Raw genomic sequence first — 23307 nt, 5'->3', positions numbered from 1 at the left:
TAAATTCAAAGTTGAAAATAATCGACACAAAATGAGAAATAAATGATTTAGAGCAAAATATGGACAAATTCATGGAAGACGCGCGTGTCATCACACCAGTAGTATTGCTATTTTATATGAAATATTTTGGATAATATCTTTTTCTTTCGATAACGGAAATTACACGGCCAAGCTAAATAACACGTGATTAATTATTATTATTATTATTATTATTATTATTATTATTATTATTATTATTATTATTATTATTATTATTATTATTATTATTATTATTTAGCGGAAAATATTTCGAGTAAGAGGATGATAGATTTTGCCGAACCGTTGATTGTGGTGGATAGAAAATAATTCTTAGTCTTCTCAGATTTATAAAATTCTTTAAAAAAAAAAAAGAAGAAAATAAAATGCCGGCGGCAAAAACAGCGTTGGAAATTGCACAGGTAAGTAAAAATAATTTTCTACCGTTTAAAATTAAGTTGCATTATATCTCTATATAAAATTTTAAAAATGAGCCGGTTTATATGTGGTGTGGAATTAGCATTCGTAAGGCCATGGCGGTTTCCTCCGAAGGAGAAAGTTTACAGGCAATATCAGCCGCATGTATATCTCGATTATGAAAAGATGACATACAACGCCTAGCATTTACTAATTGTCACCCATCGGATATCGGTCAACCTTCAAGCCGCTTAACTTCAATAATCTAACGAGAATCAGTGTGTCGCTTTTTTTTTTTTTTTTTTTTTTGCTTTTTTTTTTTTTTTTTTTTTGCTTTTTTTTTTTTTTTTTTGCTTTTTTTTTTTTTTTTTGCTTTTTTTTTTTTTTTTTTGCTTTTTTTTTACGCACGTTTACTCCCAACAAGGTATATCGCCACTTTGCACTTTGACGAAAGGGGCTACTTGGGACCATGCCTAAGAAAAGATTAACAGAATGTATGTTTACGTTACATTTAAACTTCTGCATATCAGTACAGCCAGAGAAACAGGTAGCAGAAAGGGAATTCCAAAGTCTAGCTGTTCGAAGGAAGAACTATTTGAGTAGAAAACTTTCTGACATTTAGGGACTCAACAGTGAAGGGATAAGATTTTGTTGCTAAGCGACTTTGTTGGATATATGTACGTCGACGAGGCACAAGTGCAACGAGTTCATCAGGGCACATTCCACTAAAATACTTGTAAAACAGGCACATAGATGGAACATTGCAGCGATGGGACAGAGGTTGGAGCTTAGTTGACAAAATGGGACATATTAGATTGAAGACTCTTTTGGGGACTCTGTCCAAGAGGGAGAGACTAGTGGTAGATGCACTAATCCAGATGTGGCAACAATACTCCATGCATGGGCAAATGGTTGCTTTGTAGAGGTACAGGATACTCTCAGGTGGGAGTAGTCTTCTAGCACGATAGAAGGAACACCCACCTTCTTTGCAGCAGCCATCACAATGTCATCAATGTATTTGTTTCAGTTCATATTGCCTGTGAATGTAAAGCCGAGGAGTTTGAAGGAAGAATTTTTAGGTAGGGTGTTATTTGTCATGGATATCGGCGGTTGGCACACCGGTTCCCGCTGGATCACCGACGTTAAGCAACATTGAACCTGGTCAGTGCTAAATAGGTGACCGTTTGGGACTTCCACTCTCCGCTTATTTCGGCATTGTTTCCAGTCGTCCTGGTCTTCTTCTTGCCACAGTGCCGATTCAGGAGAGATGTGGTGTTATATTGTCTCTAATATAAAGGTTGTGTATTTGATTATCATAAAGGGAATCGCGTGTGAGTGACATGTATTTTCAGAACCTACCTCTGCTTCTTCGATGTTGGACCATCTGGAAATTTCTCATCCTGGAGGGAGACTTGATACCTGTTTTTGGATGAAGATTTAATCACTCCAAGACAAGGAATTAGTTCTATAGTTTTTATTTCACTTTCTCCAGTTGTCCTGCAGAAGGTGGAAGTGAAATCGGCCTGTGTGGGTTCTTCTTCTACACACGTCAGCGTTCGTCCCCCCCCCGTGAGGAGGAGGAGACAACGGGAAGCCGTCCGTTGTCTTCTGAGTCCAACTCAATTCTCCACGATTCAGCTAACCTGATCACATGACTCACATGCAATCAAATCAGCAGATCTTTTACTTCCGGCCAACGTGTCTACACTATAACTCACCTCTCCCCTCTCTCTCTCTCTCTCTCTCTCTCTCTCTCTCTCTCTCTCTCTCCCTCTCTCTCTCTCTCTTTCTATCTCCCTCTCTCTATTCCTTAACAGTGGTTGGAGATTGTGCAGCGTATGCCTCACAATTACAAGCGCAGCTGCCCCTACAGGGGGTATCATTTGTATTTCGGGGCTAAACAGAGACATCATCGGCGGTTAGAGAGGAGTCTTGTAATTGTTAAAAGGAGAGCAGCTTAGTCTTACTAGCATTAAATGTTACCTTCCATTTACGGCCCCACTACGGCGTGAAGGTCATTTTTCTAACGATTCTGCCATTGTCTTAGATTTGTGTACATTCGGTCTTCTCTCCTACATGTTATAAGTTTGATGATTTAACGAGAATCGATGTGATGACTTAGTGTACAGACCTTCCTAACGAAGGTTACGGCTCGAGTTATTGAAAAAAAATAACAGTTCCCTTTCTCTTAAGCATGCTTACGAATTGGTAGAAGATATAAAGAAAGGTGTGTTAAAATACAGCCCAGATACTACACTTTGATTTGCGACTCTGTGTTTTTTGTCTTTTGTTTTTTTGTTTTTTTTGTTTGTTTGTTTTTTGTTTTTTTTGGGGGGGGTGCAAGCGTTTCATTTGATCTCTTTGTAAAAATCAAAGATGAATGCTCGCCCCTCGCAATGACAAAGATTATCTGATCATCCTCGGGATGATGAATGACACCAGCTGGGAATTTGTTTACAGAGAAATTGGTTTGCGCAGAGTCAGCATCACGCTCTCCTCCCAACAGGTATGATTCAGCGGATGGCCCGTCGGGTTTTTATCTGCGGCCCTCAACATCCAAAATTAAACCATTCTGGTAGTGATCTGATCCCTCTTAATTGCAATGCTCTGTGCAGTTCTATAATGTCCGCCCTCATAGGCCTTACCTTCTCTCATTAAGAAGGTGTTAGTTTATTGCTAATCGCCTGAGGCGACTATACCCAGGTATACTGACGGGGCTACGTAAGTACTTTTTGCAGGCCAGAATGCACTTCCCCAGGGTCGCTGACTTCTCAATCCCACTTTCGGTCCCTAGTGTCACAGTTCTTGCAGTGGGAGTGAACTAAATACCTCCTGCGGAAGTACAAGGTCGATAGAACCGGAAGCCAGATGGGATACAGGAGTTGCTGGACGCGTCAACATCCTCCTACATAAAACCCCAAATAGTTAACGATCTGGTCCAGGCCAGGCTCGATGTGCCTTAACTTTGGTGATCTAACAAGAACCGGTGCATCAACGCGATTGTGCCGTTTGCATCCATGTAAAAAGAAAAACGCATAGCTAAAGCCAGATCTCAATTGACTTAATTAATGATTGATTAGTTTTCCTAGAGCCTTCACTCACTTCCACATCAAGAAAATCACGTCAATACCAGTCGTTGGTTTCACGAGGAGAAATAGATTTATGGCCGTTTAATGTTTGCTGTGAAAATGAAACGGCTCAGCTGAACGTGAATCAATTATTTATAATGTATTTATCACAGGAAGAGTAAATCGATTTTCTTTTTTACCCTTGTTTGTTCGTGTTTGCTGTTTGTGGTGAGGAAAACTGTTTTACTTTCTGTTTCAGCAGAACAAATTCGCTACTCAATTGTTAATTGCCTGTCAATAACCGCGCACCGATAAAACCAATATGTTTTCTTTTTTTTTTTCCTGTTTTCAAGTCAGTCAGCAGTAGCACCCCTTAAAGTGCAACCTTTCCTATCCCATGGCAAGTTGGCATTGTTAAAGCAACCCGGCTAACAGGGAGAGTCAATATCAGGACACGTCGTCCTTTTTTTTTTACATGGGGGGTCACCACTTATCAAGGCCCAGGAGCAACTCGGGGATAAGGGTTATTGTGTGTACACTAATCAGTGGAATAGTATCGTAGAAATAGTTAGTATTGGGGATTTGATAGGTGTCATTACTTAAGGGGGAGGTTCATCAGGAATTTGTTTGTGTTGGACTTGAAGACCTCCAAGTTGAATTAGGGGGGGGGGGGGCGGGTCGAAACAGGCAAGCGGCAGAGAGTTCCACAGCCGTGCAGTTCTGAGAAAAAAGCTTTGTTCATGGAATCTACGTTTTGATTTAGGCACGGATAAAGAGTGGGGAAAATTATTGACAGTGGTTTTAGATAGTCGGGTGTTTTTCGTGAAAGATTGGCGGGGGGCACCAGAGAATGGAGCTCAGACGAGCATTTGCCATGGAAATAACGTCCTCTGATCGTCCCTGCCCATGTGTGTGACAAGTGAAGATGTGTCAAGCGCAGCGCCACAAATCAATTCTAAACCTTCCCAGGCTTCGCATGCAATCACTACTATTCTTAAGTTAGAAAGAGTATATTTAAGTCTGTTGTACTTAAGTGATAATAATTTGATAATCTGTTATTAAGTTAGAAATAGTAAATTATAATATGTTATACTTAACTTAGTAACAGTGTTTCTACAGTCTGTTGTACTTAACTTAGTAGCAGTATTTTATTGTCTGTAATACTTAAGTATTACTAATTTATAGTCTGTAATACTTAAGTTAGAAATACTACTTTATAGTCTGTAATACTTAAGTTAGAAATACTACTTTATAGTCTGTAATACTTAAGTTAGAAATAGTAATTTTTTAGTCTGTTATACTTAAGTAAGTAATACTAATTTATAGTCTGTAATACTTAAGTTGGAAATAGTAATTTTTTGCATGTTATGCTTAAGTTAGAAATAGTAATATTTTGCATGTTATGCTTAAGTTGGAAATAATAATTTTTTAATGTTATGCTTAAGTTAGATATAGTAACTTTTTAATCTGTTCACGGTGTCGGGCGTAAACGTCTTCAATTCTGCAGGTTAAAGAATACTGCTTCCAACGAAGACTTGACAATTGTGGGACACGGTTTTTTTTTAGCTCTATCCGACTAGGCAAACACAAACAAAAAACAAAAATCAGCTGCAGAAAAATTAACATTTGTGTAATAATATCAACTTATATACATACAATCACGTTGACACACCGGTTCTCGCCAGATCACCGAAGTTAAGCAACGTTGGGCCTGGCCAGTGCCAGATGAGTGACCATTTTGGAAGGCGAGGCGCTGTATGTACCGCAAGGTAAAATACCAGGCTGAGAAACTGGTGCAGTCTATCCTTCTCTCGAAGGTAGATGGGATTCCCTTAAGCCGTGGAAGGCATCCTGTCTAGTGATGGCGTCACGATAAAAAAAACTACCCTTGATAGACCTGGCGAAGCATCAAGTATTCAGCTACCGACAATATTTGAATTGCACTACAAACTCGTGTAATGAGTTTAATTCCGGCTGCGGTCGCGCCGGATTGATGGATCAACTTTTAATTGGATTAGAATCTTAATGCAGAAATGTTTATTTCAGCCAATCGAAAGCGCAAAAACAACACAGTTTTACACTTTAAAAAGATGCACGTTAGTATATTGGCTCTATAGGTTGACAGCTTCCTAATGAATAGACTTGCTAGGTGTGGAACCACAGATCAATAACGTGAAAATGGGGATGTTTTTCTGTTTCATTTGTTTATGTTCTGACGAAATCTACCTTGATTTCGTATGTAACCGCTGAGCCATGATGCTCTTTGTCTATAGGGTAAAAACCTATAATGTTGCTAGTTTACGAATAGTTGTAACCAAAACAAAAAAGAGAACTTGATAGAGATTAGACAATCCTAATACTTGCTCATGGTGTGCTCTGTGCAAAAGTCTGACTCGTTTAACAATAAGGACATATCTGTGACCGTCTCACTCGTTGTGCTGTCCAAGATTTTTGTTAGATTCTATTGATTCTACAACAAAAGTATTAATTTCTGTAAACAAAAAACACAATTCTAGCTTTACAAAAAAACAATTAACAGATGTTTATTTTCTTTGGGAGGTTAAAATGATACTCGTTTTCTTAGGTCGGACAGCGAACTTGCAAAGTGAGATTTTTTCCTGACCAAGGGAAATATAAATCCCATCAACACAATGCTTTAGCTAAGAGCTCCAAGAGCCCACCTCTAACCGCTAAGCCTCAGAAAAAAAGAACTAATCGCCTCTTCGAACCTCCAACTCAAACTGACCGCTTGATCCCCGGAAAGTTGGTTCTGCCCGAAACCGCTTCTCATGTCCTCCAATCTCTTCAACCCTTACCGGAAATATTAGATGCTGACCTTTGTTAGTCGTCACTATTCGATCACCAGAAGCTAAATACTCGAGATACTCACTGACGATAACAGCTTCTAAGTATCCTTTGCAACCGGAGTTTATCTGGGCTCATCTACAGGATGGAACGTTAAAAGAACAGACGACATTATTCCATTTTCGTTTGATGAAAACCGGTTTTCTTTTTTAACTACTAGTTGACCAGTTGTGTGCCAATCCTTAGAGCGATAGGAACCTTCTATCATGTCTGAAAGTGACAAAATCGGAGATGCGCTGCTGTACAACTGATGCTCTCTATCGATCCAAGTTATGACAACAGGACCATTGCCAACACTCTCAAAATACAAATCCGGATAACAAGGTCGTTCCCAGGGTGATGAAAACAAAGTTCCCGGCCACGGTTATAATCTTCGGTGTGGTTTCAAGTGAGGTCCACATCATGCCACCTCACATCTTCGAAATCGGTTTGAAAGTCAACATCAAAGTGTATCTGGATGTGTTAAAGAGTGTGGTGATTTCCTGGTGCAATCAGGTGGCCACTAGTAGACCCTGGGTGTGGCAGCAGGACTCGGCGCCGGCCTACAAGTCCAAAGAGACCCAGGCTTGACTTTTGAAGGGGTGCCACGACTTTGTAACCTCTTCTCACTGGCCCTCCTCAGCCCCCGACTTGAACTCGCTGAACTAATTCGTTTGGTCATACGTCGAGAACATCACCAGCATGACCTCCCACAACACCAAAGTAAGCCTGATCGCTGCCATGCGCCGAGTATTATCCGAGCTCCCGCCGGCGCTTGTGGAAAAAGCCATGCTCCCAGTTCCGGACTCGTATTGAGGCGGTGATTGTGGCTGAAGGCGGCTATATTGAATAGATGTCAGGTCGACTACATAATCAAGTTACATGAGTTGATTTATTTTGCAATAAAAGTTTAAGAATAAAGCTGTAATGGTGTTTCCTTTAGGACGACAATTTTATCGTTCCAACCTGTATTAATACTTACTTTTCTCAAATAGGTCAGTTTTGATATGATTCCTCGTTTAAAGACGTGCTTATTTTATTTCAAACAAAAATATATCTTTTGAGTGGCCGGATACAAACTAAAGATATTTTCAATTCTCAGTACCCCCACACACACACACACACTTTTTTTTAATTAGTCGATCATTGCTGCGACGTTTGTTATTTTTCCGTACCACAAAATATGGAGCCCGGCGAATGTTTACCGAATGTGACATTAGCTATTATACAAATTGAAAGATTGCTTCTCTGCTTCGTGTATTATTTTGAAACAAATCAACCTTTACACCTTCGAATGAGTCGTGTTTCTCATTAAGCGCTTCTTGGCGACCACCATCTTTCCTTCGTCGATTTACACGCAAATTAAAACGTTCTAAAAACAAAACTGTTTAAATAATAATAGCCATAAATGACAGCCACACTAAACAAACCTCCTTCGGTTGAAGAGCGAATCGATTCCTACCCTCTCTTCCACCATCATTAATTTTTATACCATTTTTTTTTCTTTTCATCTTCGTTTTTAATTGCATTCAATTGCGCTCATCCACACTGTCCGTCAGTGGACGCTATTAAACGGCGCCGACATAAAATAATTGTTAAGTTCACGGCGAGATTAAACTTCGTTTAGTATTCCTATTTCCTTGCCTCCTCACGAAGGCAGAGTTAGACACAAGGTCGGTTATGATTGTGGGGAAAATCCAACTCCCCAAAACAGAGCACTTGGATAGGAACAAAAGTGAAAATTGCCTCAGTCATGAAGGATTTCTCGTCCATTGACTGAGGACAGAAAAGGTGAAGTGTAGTATCATAGCAGATACTACACTTTGTTTTTAGTCAAAAGGCCAAGTTTAGTATTGTGGACAAGAATATTTCTCTACAAATTTTGGACTCGTCTGGTGAACAAAGACATGAAATTACTAGTAGTAGTAGTAGTATGTATGTATATATGTATGTATGTATGTATGTATGTGTGTATAAAGATAAAAGATAGATCTCAAGTAACATGACACACAGAGCTGGAAATGCCACACTTGTGAACAAGTGCTTTTGTCAAAAGCTACGTCAACCACCTTAAGTCGCACAAAACTCCTGTTCAGGTCAACTTTGTACCTATTAGTCCGAACCAAACGATCTGTTTAACATGCAGCAAAGTTTGCAAGTCTACTGCTGGTTTGAGAAGACATGTGATTGTTCATAGGAATACCCTTCAACCTCCAAAGGTAGTCAACCCGATGGAAATTGCACAATTCGTATGTCACATCTACTTCAAAGTGTGCAAATCTGCGGCGGGGGTGCAGTCATCTGAGATGGCATGGACGACAAAATTGGGAACACTCAATGTGACGGCGATCATCTGGAAAGATGCAGCAATCAATCCACACCTCTAAACGCCGGGCATCCAGTCTTGTTTACTCTTATAAATAACTTTTAATCAAATGTAATTTGCATAAGTGAGTGAAGAAACTTTGATGGTGATTTTTCAGACCCGTGAATAATTCACGGCCTTTAAATTATCGACTCAGACATCATTGATATATAATGCCAAACGAGTAAAACATTAAATATACGTTTTATTTTATCAACTAAGTTTCTTCTGTCATGTTATGTCCACAAAGACACGTAACGTAACGAATAAAATACTGGGTAAAATTCAGTTGTAAGTGATATTCTTCTAGAGTTTGAAGGTTCAATCCCCAGTGCGGGCGATACTCAAAATACAACTGCGAATTACTGTAAACTTGCAGATTAAATAAAGGATTTTATTTGAAATTCTGTATAGATCACCGAGTTCGTCAGAAAGATTCCTGATTTCGACAAGATACACAAGAAGAAGATCGGAAGTTACAACGGGCGAAACGCTGTGCAAATAATAGTAAAGTAGTCTGAATAATACAAATCTATACATGCATAAAAGTGACCTTGTCTGTCTGCGTGCGGAACGGTCTCTACCAAACTCCTCTGTCAATTTTTTAGTCCATAAACTTGATGATCCGATGAACTAGAAGCCCTTGTGCCCCTTCAATGAAAATGCCCCCGACAGACCCGATAAGCAGCAAAATCCCACCCCTACACAGTAGAGATCCCTAGATGTAAGAAAGCTTTCTACTCTAATAGTTTCTTCCTCAGAACTGCTAGACTTTGGAACTCTTCCATGTTCCTACTTTCCAAACTGTATTTACATGCAGAATTTCAAATGTAATGTGAACAGCAAAGAGTAACTCTCTACATCAAAGTGGCACTGTGCCTTGTTTGGGGTGAAAATTTAATTTAAAAAATGAGTTCTATACCTGCGGAATAAATACGATTTAGTTTTTAGCTAGTAAAAAATGCTGTTAAAGGGGGTCAAAATTGAAAAAAAAAATTAACTTGGCAGGCGTAAGTTGACTTAAAGTGCTCTTCTGCACATGCGCAAGTTTATATTTATACCTTTTGCAGCTTTTTTATCCGTTCTGGTTTCGCTTCTAGCTGATGAAACCGAAGTGATATTTTATCTTTTGAAATCACTGCTATATATTGAGTACAATATAACAAGCAATAGAGTATTGGCTTAAGAATAATGAATACAAAATCTGCATCAATTAAAATATCATATTTAAGCGTATTTTACGATCGAGTCATGCCGGGCGGGGAAGGACACTACTATATATTGGGTACAATATAATAATCAATGGAAAATTGACTCTATAATAATAAATACGAAATCTGTATAAATTAAAATATATATTTAAGTGTAACCTACTACCAGGCAACGTCGAACAGACTGCTAGTAATACATACTAATACTGTCTTGTGGATTTGCCCAATCGACATCGGTCCTGGATATGACCTTAAACTATATCCGATGGTGAGGCCCCAGCTTGTGGGTTTTGGGTTTTTTTTGTTTTGTTTTTTTTTTTACACGGTGGTCACCACTTATCAAGGCCCGGAAGCCACTCAGAGATAAGGGTTATTGCAAGTACAGTACGTTAGTGTGGAGATTTATTGAAGTGTTTACTTAAGGGGGCGGTTCATTAGGAATTTGTTTACGTTGGACTTGAAGACATCCAGGTTGTAGTCAGGTAAGAAGCAGGTAGACGGAACAGAGTTCCACGGGCGTGCAGTTCTAAGAAAGAAGCTTTGTTCATGGAATTTAGGTTTTGATTTAGGCACAGATAAAGAGTGGGGAAAATTTTTTACAGTGGATTCAGCTAGACGAGTGTTTTCCGTGAAAGATTAGCAGGGGGGACCAGAGATTGGAGTTCAGACGAGCACCTGCCATGGAAATAACGATAAAACAAGGATAGGCTCGCAACGTCTCTTCTGTGGGAGAGAGGTTGCAGGGAAGAGGGTGTGGAGCCACCCTTTAATTGCCATTGCTTCCAGGTCCACTCTGACCTGGACTGGTAGTACCTATTAGGGTCCCAACTATGGGTTGAATAGAAACCGACTTTAAAAAAATATATATATACTCTATTAAAAAAGTGTTCTTCAAAATCACTGGATTCAGCATTAAATAACCTGAAAAGGGTTGATATGCCGTAAAACAAAAACAACCAACCAACTAATCGACATCAAAAAACACTTTGAGAAGTAAAGAGTATGTTTAGTAGGTTAACTACTAGTCGTCGGAAAATTCTGCCTGTAATGTAATTTTCGTATGGGTTTTTCATGAATTCTGAAGAAAATGTTTTGCAAATTTATTTAATTTATACATATACTAGCAAGGAGAGTCGATGTTGCCTTGGATTAAACGAGGGTAAACGAACGTTCCACACTTCTAATACTTTTATTGCCATCGAAATCGGTGAAGTTACCCATTTTTCAGTCACACCGATTGATTTCCTATTCTAGTCGGGAACCCACCACGATTCACATTCCTTCCTGTAAGTGAATTAGTCTACAATACATTGTAGTGTACATTGCACTGCACAGAATCTACTGTTGATTTTATAAAATTATTTTATATAATTGCTTGAGTATAAAATTCTAAAATGATATGATTGTACTCTAAACAATAACATTTATTTCGAACGCGCCCTTGTCTTATTAAAGAACCTACTGTTGAGTTTATAAGCCGAACCCTTCTATTTGTGCGGTGATAAGAGAAACAAAACTAAAATCAGACGGCCAGGTCTTTATGTGCTTTAGACTTAACATGCAAGATAACATTAGCTACTTATATTTTCTCTACCGCTCTCCCTCGACCCAGGACTGTACCCTAATCACCCAAGTCTCTGAAAGCATAGATACATTCGAAGATGTGAGGTGGCATGATGTGGCCCTCACTTGAAACCACACCAAAGACCATAACCGTGGCCGGAAAACTTGTTTTCATCACCTTGAGTTTCTTTTATTAGTGGCAATCTAGTGATGCAGTTTGATGGGGTTAGATCAGTAGAGAGCATGAGTTGTACAGCGGCGCATCTCCGATCTCGGTTGTTGAATATTGTGCCATTTTCAGACATAATAGAAGGCTCCTATCGCTCTTGGGATTTATACACAACTGGCTAACCAGTAGATGATCTGGAAAAAAAAAAAAAGAAGAAAACCGGTTTTCATCAAACAGAAATGGAATCATGCCGTCTATTCTGAGTCGACAATTTTATCGTTCTATTTTGTAAAAACCCGCGCGGGAGATTATTGCGACCTAACGCAAGACTATAGACTGGCTAACTTAACAGTCGGAAATACTGACAACCTTTCTTTGCGCCACTTTCTTATTTTTTATATTCTTTCTACCTAAATCTGTTGCTCGCGTCTTTTATTATCACACTTTTCTTTAGACAGCAAATTTGATTTGGTTTTTAGCTGGTAAAAATATAAATATATATGCTGCTTTAGTGAAATGTGTTGGGTTTTTTTTCAACTATATTTCACTCTTAATGCATACCAGTCCGTTTTGTTTAGAAGCTCAACGTATGTTGAATATAACAATAGAGCTTATATATATATATATATATATATATATATATATATATATATATATATATATATATATATATATTACAGAATCTTTTGGCCCTGTCGGTGGGGCATTAGAATACGCCGACTGCCCCCCCCCTGCAGAGGGTAAAAGTCCCTCAATGGGGGTCCTGGATATGACCTTAAACTATATCCAGTGGTGAGGTCCCAGCTTGTGGGCTTTGGGGAGTATGGAGCCACCCTTTAATTGCCATTGCTCCCAGGTCCACTCTGACCCGGAGTGGTAGTACCTGTTAGGGACCCAACTATGGGTTGAATAGAAACCGACGTAAAAACAACAAATATATTCTATTAAAAACATTTTCTTCAAAATCTTTGGATTCGGCATTAAATAACCCGAAAAGGGTTGATATGCCGTAAAACAAAAGCAAGCAAGCAACCAACAGAATCTTTCTTGCTTTTTCTCTCAAGTAGTTTCTGTATCTCCCCTCTCATCTCCTTCCCCCTCTACACCCTCTTCCTCTCTTCTTCATCATACTCTCTTTCTTTTTCCTAAGTTTCTGCACATTTCTCTCGCCCTCTCTCGTTTAGTTGTTTAAACCTAATTGATCTTATTTCTTACAGTTTCCATCAATTTCCCCCCTCTCTCTCTCTCTCTCTCTCTCTCTCTCTCTCTCTCTACTATCTAGCTATCTAGCTAGCAATTTTTATCTCTCCCTTTCTCATAATGTAATGTCTATCACTTTTTTTTTCTCTGGTTCCTTTTCTACCCAGGTGTGCAAACTACTTCAATTGGTGTACAACAATGACAAGGCCCAGATTGAAAAACTGATCAGCAATGGCATTGTCCACCTGGTCAACTACAACGAACCGGAAAGGGGACGGACCGCCATGATCGTTGCTGTCGTCTCCAACAACGACGACATGCTTGACTTCCTGCTCAGCCTCGGGGCCCATCCCGACGTCGTCGACTTCAAAGGACGGTCAGCTGCCATGGTCGCCGCCGAATATGGCCACATCCAGTGCTTGGAGAAACTTATCCAGTGTGGAGCCAGCATGAAATTGGTCGATCTCGACGGGAAGGGTAAGTGACTTCCACCCACTCCTCATACGATACCCCCTCCCCTCCCCACACACACATGCAAACACACACACACACACACATGGACACACACATACACTGCGGTCGTTGAGTGCGGTAACTAATCACTAACCGATTTAGTTTCTTTCTCTCATTTAAAACTTTGTTTCCTCTTAGCAACAAAACAAAAGCATTATATGTATCTCCATTTCCAACCTTGTGGGTTCATACCAGCCCTCATACAACCCCACTACTTGACTATTTATAAACAAACAAATATGTTCGGGTTTTTTTTTTAATCAGCAAATATAGAAAATGTGTATTATTCGGATTATTCGGACTACAGTTTTCATCCTATACTAGCGGGACCTGTGGAAATTCCACGGCAGCATCTTTCAGATGCAATATCTATGTTGTTGCTTGGCATTTTGCGGACGTTAACCATGAATAGAGACCCGGCGATATTATTGTATCCATTTTGTTAAAACTGTAAAAGTATTTATCTAAGTAATCTGGTTAATGTAGTGTCAGAATAAATCTTTATTACAGTTTATCTCCAATATCCTTATGGGAGTCTGTGACATATTTCCATTATATGGACACCCGACGTGAACGGAAACCCCACGATATTATTATAGATAAATATCACTGTAACATTTATTGGGTGGATTTCTAACATCATTTTGTTTTATTTATTATTTTGAAGTGATTATCAAGTTTTCAAAGACATCACGGCCGTCTTTTCTTTTCGCCGGCAGCCCTCATCAATACTCGTTTTTCGAACCGAATAAGCATTTTACATTAAATAAAAACACTAAAAACTTATCCAGTTGGGTAGAAAAGTAACTCGTCTTGCCTTTGATGACATTTATTTATTATATATTTGTTTTTTGACAACTTTTTCGAATCTATGTGTATAGTAAAACAAACCCAATGAACTAATACCACCTATTATTTATTTTTGATTAAAATCCCTAATGTTTATTTTAATTTTATAATAATAATAATAATAATAATAATAAATGGTAAGCGGCTGCTGCAATGATGCAAATTCATTTGCAAATGCTATCGAAGGAAGTGGAATAATAATAATAATAATAATAATAATAATAATAATAATCAATGGTAAGCGGCTGTTGCGATGATGCAAATTCATTTGCAAATGCTATCGAAGGAGGTGGAGAGAGCTGGACGTCTGGGGAGACTTGTTGTCACTCAGCTTCCAGAGAACACCACAGGTTTCCAATCAGATCGTTTGTTGACTTGTGTGAAAGCTCCATGTGAGCCAATAATGATAATATTTATGTTAATTATAATAGGTTTTGTTTTCATTTTAGTTTTATATATTATATGTGTTGTGATTTATTAGTATTTTGCATACGGCATAATCACGTTGACACACTGGTTCTCATTAGATCAATATAGTTAAGCAACGTTGAGCCTGGTCAGTACCAAATGGGTGACCATTTGAGAATACCGGGCGCTGTATGTAGGAGGACGCTGACACCTCCCTGCAGGAACTGCAAAAACCTTACATCATCATGTTCCCTGGCCGGAATATTCATGCGATTGTGGACCGATTATGAATTTGATATTTTTATGAAACTTCCTCCTCCAGTGGAAGTTGGTACAACTTGCTTAGAAGGATTAGCGGTTCGGTAAGGTATGGTATTGCAAAGACAAGAGATGTCTATTTGGCTTAGTTTTGAAAAAACAAAGATTATAGATAGGAGGAAAACAGTCAGTAATAACAGAGGTTCATACGCCGGCAGTTCTTAGAGAGAAGAAGCTACTGGAATAGAAAGCTAAGGAAATAATTGAACAAAGAAACTTTAAAGCTACAAGAAGTTAATAAAAAAAATCGATAAAAATATTTTTGGACATCGTATATAAGGAATATAAGTTTTCAAATTTTACATCAAAGCAATTTTGAAAACAATTACTCTAAAGTAGTTTTTTGTTTATTTGTTTTTGTTTTGTTTTTGTTTGTTTTTGTTGTTTTTTTTCGAAGACGTCTCATATTCCGTTCAATTGTGTCTGTTTCTGGTCTTTTTCGGATTTTCGGATTTTCGGATTTTTTTTCTGATTTTCTGGTCTTTTATTCTGATTCAATTAAATGTGTTTTTTTTTCTGTGTTTTAGGAATCCTGTTTTACCTTCTTTTTCCGTCGGAGCGCCACGCCAACATGTTCAATCTAGCAATCCAAAATGGCGCCGAGATGGATGTCGTCGCCAAGGACGGGACGACAGCTTTAGTGATGGCCTGCGACTCTGCCATCGTCAACGAGAACATTTGCCTGAATTTCTTAAAACATGGAGCGAATCCAAACCTAAGCAACGAGGTGAGGAATCCAACAGAAATACCTACTTATATTTTGTTTGAAGTCAATGACGAGGAAAAATATATCAGCTTCGTAGGTGTGTCTTGTGTAGAGTAGGACTTTTAACTTGATACAAAGGAATGTTTTCTTTATATGTATTTATTATTATTATTTATTGATACATGTATGCGTTTATATTAATAAGATTCATACTACTACAATCTATATAATAATGAGATTAATGATGCTAATAATAATAATCTTAATTATTTGTACTCACTAGGAGTTATCACACAGATCATCATCATTCACTGATAGTAATCGATGGTGTTCTCTGGAGTCTCAAACTGGCGGCAAACCTCGGCCAGCTTACTCATTTGAAAAGGCTCTATTGGATTGAAATAAATTCATAATGAGATCGGGCTAAGTTTTTGGTTGTTGTTTTTATTTTTTTTACTTTATATTTACTCTGCTACGCCATTAAGATTCCCTACAGAAATTGCTCTGCAGAAATTGTCATTTTTTTATTATGACATTATATATAAATATATATATATATATATATATATATATATATATATATATATATATATATATATATATTGCCATTCTGATGTGTTGTAGACGACGAAACACGTGTCAGTGGATAATTATATTGAAAAAAAATAAGCAATATATATATAGAGAGAGAGGGAGAGACAGACAGACAGACAGACAGAAAGGGAGATGTTGATATGTAGTGTTAATTTAAATCCTGTTTTGTACATTTCAGAAAACGAACCGCACGCCAATCATGGCGGCATCGAATAGCGGTAGCCTTGTCGTTGTGCAGGCGCTTCTGCAAAAAGGCGGTAGCCCAAATGGCCACGACTGGAGAAAAAACACAGCTGCCCATTTCGCAGCAAAGGGCGGTTATTTTGACGTTCTGGTTGCCCTCGCCGGCTTCGGCGCTAACTTCGACACTACCAACAACGAGGGTAAAACTCCTTTACATTTGGCCGCCAAGAACAATCACGGTCTCTGTTGTCGGTTTCTGTGCAGTAGAGGTAAGTGCATCTCAATCGCTTTCAATGTTATTATTATTGAACAATTTAATGATAAATAAATATGCGTATCCTTTGGATTCTTCCGTCTACTGAATGTTCTTTTCATAAAGCTCTGATCGATATACCCTCCGACCTTCTTCAGGTGTATCTTGTCGAACTCGGGGCCTGTGGAGTAGTAGATCAAATATTTGGTGAGATTCAGTTACACTCTTATTGAGGTTGAAGGTTAAAATCTTCAGTGGGAACGACACTCAAAAATACATCTGTAAATTACTTAGGACTTCTATCTAGTTGTGTCTGACGGAACAAGAACATACTACCCCCGTGGATTAAATAAGGGCTCTCATTACTTAAACAATGAACGTTAGTTTCTTTTTTAATTTATCACTAGGGCTGTGTCAACAGAATATTCTTTTCATTCTTTTGACTCTCAGGTATATATCCGACACAGTCAGACACACTTAATCAACTGAGAACCACATATGTCTATATAAAACAAAAAATAAGATATTAACGAATATATACTCAAGATTCAAAACAATGAAAAGAATATGCTGTTGTCACAGCCCTATTTATAAGTAGTAGAATAGTAAATTGAATTAAATAAATGGTTTCGTTTTAAGTTCCGTACAGATTCCCGAGTTCGACAGATAAACTGTCGAGTTCGACCAGATAAACTCGAAGAAGGTCGGAAGTTACATCAAGCGAAACGTTATGAAAATAACATTCAAGATGAGTATAGTAGTCCGAAAGCTCTAAACGATACGAATAATCAATCCTCATATCAAAACTTCAAAAACGTAAACAAATAAAGCTTCAAAATAAATTAAATATGGAAAAACAAAACTAGCAGGACGAGTGGCCTGGAGTTGCCTACGAAGGTGAGGAACCTACGAAACACCTGCTGCCAATACTTAAACTTTAAACGTCATTTTTCTGTAAGTTATAACAAGAAGAATTTGTAAATTTAATTCAAATTACAGAACAGGTTTTCACCACTCTCATGTCCCATTACGGAGATTGACATCAAGATACAATGGTATTAAGCTTTATGTTTCGAATCCTTATACTAATATTCATCAAAATCCCTTATGTCATGGGTATCCAAACTACGGTCCGCGAATCAGATCCGACCCACCAAAATCTTTAATCCGGTTCGTGGAGCTCTTATGGAAGAAATAAAAATATTCAGGGACAAGTTTTTAAAATGGAAATGTACGAAAATAGTGTGTTGGTTTTTGTTTTTGTTCAGTAAATGATTAAAGAGATTGAGGTTTGGGAGAACCAGTTTCACTAAAAAAGTAAAGCTAATTAGCAAAACGGTATAAAACATGTCATCTTTTTCTTTTTTCTTTTTTTTTTTTTTTTGCTTGCGTATCTCTAAAAGGTCAGCGATATGCAACCCCAACCCTGTTCGAAAACTTTTGCGACCCCTGCCTTACATGATTGTACGGCACAATCACGTTGAGATACCGGTTCTCGCCAGATCAACAAAGTTAAGCAACGTTGAGCCTGGCCAGTACCAGACGGGTGACCATTTGGGAAGACTAGGCGCTGTGTGTACCTTCTGGGAAGGTTATGCGTGGGGCCAGCACCATCATCCAGTATAAAGAACTCCTCGCTACAAAAACATCTACAAAAATAAGTTGTAAATGGTCTATGCCCCTCCAGGGGCTCAAGGGCTATGGATGGATCGGATGGTCTTACATGATTATGATTCTAAAATGAATTGTCTAAAATTTAATGCGTAAGTTTAGGAGGAATAAGAAGAAGGCATTGAAATTCAGGTAATCTTGCGTAATTCTATGTCTATTCTTGATTCAATCCAATGCAAAAGGATTTTCAAAGAGCAGGTCGTGCCCATATTATGCTCTGACAAAGCCTTTAAAATATTTCAAAGAAAATGGAATTTAAGGAATATTTATTAATTTATGCACATCTTTCACAAAACTCAGGAGTATCTGAATTTTCACAAAGGAGTACGAACACTTTTTACTCCTTTTGCTTAAAAGTAAATTAAACAAAATTTAGCCCAAATTTGGGCTCCTTTTACTAGTAACTATGTTCCAAATTTTATAATGATCAGTTAAATAGTTTCAGATTAAATCTCGTACATACAAATATATAAGCATATAAAATACCTAACATCATAAAGATGAAGATAATGAAGGGGTAAGTGTTTTTGTTTTTGTTTTTTTTACTTTTTGTTGAAAGAATCTTTGGAATTAAAAAGTCTGTAGATGGTATATCTCATTTAATCTATTGATAAGACCCTGAAAATCTTAGTTACATTATTTTGACACGTTAAGTATTGCTGCTAGTTTTTTTTATATATATTTTGACACTTATCTACACCGTTAACTTTTTTATGGAATGTTACATCTGATTAGCTGTTTCCCATTCGTAAAATACGCTTAAATATGATATTTTAATTCATTCGGATTTTTTTATTATTATTATTATCGCGTCGATACCCTATCGATTATTATATTATAATTATTTCAAAAATTAAAAAGAAAAAAAACGACTTGGGTGCTATCAACTAGAATCAAAACTAAAACATTTAGTGCCCCCAGTTTTTGTCGTTACCGTTTTGAGCTATCGACAGATGGAAAAAAAACGCAGAAATTAAGCGATTTTAAACTATCAATGTATATTTGCGCATGTGCAGAAGTAACAGTTTTAGCTGACTTACAACTATCAAGCTCAATATTTGTTTTCAATTTTGACCTCTCAGCAGCTATTTTTACCAGCTAAAAAAACAAATTAGAATTTGTTCCATAGGTCCAAATCTTCTGTATATAAAGTTTCATGCTTGTAGATTAAAAATCGAAAAAAGGAGTTTGATGGACACTCTTCTGCTTATATATATATATATATATATATATATATATATATATATATATATATATATATATATAATCAAGGTGACCCCCAAAGGACATTCAATTGTTTTTCAACGAAGAAAAACGACCAAAGACCCTATTGTTTTGATATGATGTTTGTAATATAATAAACTAGTTATAACCAAAGTTTCATTTCATTCGGACAAAACACTAAGAAACGGGGCTTAATTAGAGTTGGGGCCCGTGTTTTGGGATCACTCTGTCTATATATATATATATATATATATATATATATATATATATATATATATATAGTGGAGATGGTAATTAATAAAAACTGAAGAAAGTGCTCAATACTGTTGTAGAGCAAATATGCGTTTTATTTTTATTGCCGTATCTTTATGTTAAATTACATTATTGTTTCGGCTATTCGGCCGTTTTTGTTTTTTTTTTTGCCGTCTGTAGTGTCCTCAGACTTTTACAGCATACACCTCAAAACACCCGGACAACGCCGGGCAACCATGCTAATATATATATAACTTAGGGCAGTACCTAAGACCTATCGAATTCACAGCATATATTCCAGAAACAACCGAGTAGCCGAAACAATAATGTAACTTAACAGAAAGATACGGTAATAAAAAATAAAACGTATATATATATATATATATATATATATATATATATATATATATATATATATATATATATATATATATATATATAGATGTACGTGTGCATATGCTGGAATATTTTATCCTAAATGTTATGCAATTATGAACAACGTAGGGAATATGGGTAAATAGAACTGGGCGTAATAGTTAAATGAAACCAATCATCCTATCAGAAACCATAAAAAATAATTAATTATAGAAAGTTTATTTTTAACAGGAATATGCAAATTAGTTAACCCTTATGAAGTATCTAAAAAACAGTGTCAATGCGACAAAAACTTAACTTTATGTCTATAGATAGATATACTTCTTCAGGTTTCTCTCTCTCTAACTACCTACCTACCAAGAAATAAAGGAAAATTCTATGAACAAAGTTTCTTCGCTAGAACGATCCATCTGTGGAACACAATACCGCGAAGCTGCATCCCAGCTGACTACAACATGATGGTTTTCAAGTCCGGAGTGAATAAATTCTTGTTGAGCCGCCTTCTTAAATAATCAAATAGTGCTCAGTCATGTTGTCTCGCCGGTCACCTGACATGCATTGAACCTTTATCCTCGAGTAGCGGTTAGGCCTTAATAAGTGGTAACACTTTAATTAAAAATAATAAGTTCTTATTTGATTGCCTCTCCAACAGGGCAGAATTAGACACAAGGCGGGTTTTTTTTTGTTGTTTTTTTTTGATGAGGCAAAATCCAGCTTCCCAAAATGAAGCAATCTGTACTGACACGTAAAGATGGCCTCAGAATTTCTCCTTCAGAACAGATACTACATTTTTCTTTTAGCCAAAAAGCCAATATTGTTACGGAGTTATCTAATACCAAATCACATTATTTACTGTAAACGATTTCTTTGTGTATGATTTAATCATTTTGCGCAAGAAATAGTCATGAATTTGGAAGACACAATAGTCTTTACGAAACAATGGCTCAACTATTAACCAGTTGTTAAGCACTAGCTTTAACAGACGATCAATTGTGTCAAAACTTGCCTACCCCTCCTCCCACGACGTATCGATCTAAAGAAGTAATAACTGCTCGACAACAGAATCCGGGTGTACATTTCTGTGAGTTCAAATTTAAATTTCCGGAATGTGCACCAATTCTGTGGCCATCTTTGACGAGAGAAGTGTACCTCCTTGACTGAAGAGCTCCACTTCTTTCCGCTTCCTTCCATTATGTTTTCTAGGCAGACATGTTTTAAGTTGTGGCCGTGGGAGGGCGGTTTGCACGACAGGAAAATAAAACTGATCTTATCGATGAAACCCTTGCCAGATAATTAGACTGGAATTAGTTTTGCAAGCGAAACTCTAAAAATGAAAGCGAAACCTTGTAAGGTAGAATCGAATAGAGGGAATAGAAGGTTCGAAATGGGATCTTTGTTTTCTCGAAAAGGAAATTCTTTTTTTATTTTCTTTGTTTGAAATGTAATAACGAGTTCGCTAATCTATATTTTCTAATATTCACTTGAAATGATTTTTTTATTTTTTGTAATTTTGATTCTCGCAGCTTTTTTTTTTTTTTTTTTTTGCTTTTTTTGCATTTTTGAATGGGTTCAGGCATATCTATACGGTGTTTCGTCTGTCGGTCAAACTCTCACTTAACTTTCAAATATCATTTTTCTTTTGTCTGGCTGGTTCAGGTTGTAAATAGAACTATAATCGCTAAACATGTGGATTGAAAGTGCGCCCTAATTTTAGATGAATCTGTCGAAATATCGATTTTAAACCTATTTTGCTGATCAATACACCTAGTATTTTTGACTAGACTCTTTCATCCATTAAAAACGGGCAAAAGTTATGAACTGTTGACATAGAATGAGTGTGTTATACTAAATTGATTGTTGAATTTGGTTAAATATGTGTTCTTTTTGCATTAAATACTAATTCCTATTAATTTCTGATTGTGTATCGAACATATACAATAATACTCAGTTCGCTGCACCTTATAATAATAAATGACTATCCAAAATTTCAGCTACAGCGGTCCAGTAGATTCAGAGAAAAAGTAGAATGGACAGACAAAGAGAAATGTAATATAGATAATGCATATTCTATTGGTAATATGTCAAGTAGCACTGCTTTAGCCGAACACCTCTCTCTGCCTACTTTCTCGCTCTCACTCTCTCTCTCACTCTTTTTCTCATTCGCTTTATATATATATATATATATATATATATATATATATATATATATATATATATATATATATATATATATAAGTGAAAGCGTTTGTCTGTCTGTCTGTGTATCTGTGTATCTATGTGTGTACATTTCCCTACGCAATAACTCTGTCAATTTTTAGTCTACAGACTCGAAATTTGATATACAGGGTACTGAGATTTGGGAAAATCGATGTGATCGGTTTTCGACCAGAAATTTGGCGATTAAGGGGTCAAAGTTCAACGATTTAATCTTTTAGAACTCTACCAAACTTCTACAATTTTCGGTCTAAACACTTGAAATTATATATATATATATATATATATATATATATATATATATATATATATATATATATATATATATATATATATATATATATATGTTCCTTGGACACATTGAGTTCACTATTGAGCACCTCAACAGTTCTGGATCCCTGGCACTGCTAGATTTCAGCCTGAACATCTCAGATGAGGGTAAAATAAATAAATAAATTCTACAGGAAACCCGCCTGTAGGGACACATTTATACACTACAGATCGGCCCCTCTCTCGCAAGACCAAAATAGGTTGTGCGGAGAACGAACTTATACGCAATAAATTCAGCAAAGAGTCTGACAAGATTAAATTAACGGATACCCTATCCCAACTCTCAGTGACCTCGGCAAACCCCGAAAACCAACGTGTCACGCTCTATCCAACACCTGCTTCCTTTAACTGCCACACTTCAATGAGAGGATAACAACAGCTATCTGCAAAGCCAATGACATACCCCCAGTACCATCGGCGTTTGAGGCATTGAAAGAAAGCACACTCAGTCGTTTTGTCTTCGAACAAACCACAACAAGGACTATGGAGTGTCTCCACGATTCTTGTACTGTGTTGCATGACATCGAGAGGCAATGCATTCCTGGCTAGTCCCCAGTTGAGCAAG

At 37.2% G+C, this 23307-nt stretch overlaps 1 protein-coding gene across 3 annotated transcripts in view; it reads left to right on the top strand.

Moving 5' to 3' along the window:
• Positions 1–23307, top strand: part of LOC145260393 (ankyrin repeat and EF-hand domain-containing protein 1-like) — a 140827-nt gene that overhangs the window by 16487 nt on the left and 101033 nt on the right. For 2 of the 3 annotated variants that reach the window (XR_013864281.1, XM_080118349.1), the window contains exons 2-5: positions 278–437; positions 13020–13329; positions 15468–15667; positions 16419–16692. Coding sequence is in view for 2 of the 3 variants with exons in the window: in XM_080118349.1 (XP_079974475.1) it covers positions 402–437; positions 13020–13329; positions 15468–15667; positions 16419–16692 (820 nt within the window). In the remaining variant the exon portion in view is untranslated. The remainder of the gene's footprint in view (positions 1–277; positions 438–13019; positions 13330–15467; positions 15668–16418; positions 16693–23307) is intronic. The other variant, XM_080118350.1, reaches the window with a different exon arrangement.

Source organism: Euprymna scolopes, chromosome 36, assembly GCF_053919585.1.
Source record: "Euprymna scolopes isolate OS-2025 chromosome 36, ASM5391958v1, whole genome shotgun sequence".
Lineage (NCBI taxonomy): Eukaryota > Metazoa > Mollusca > Cephalopoda > Sepiida > Sepiolidae > Euprymna > Euprymna scolopes.
This window is presented reverse-complemented; position numbering and strand designations above follow the sequence as displayed.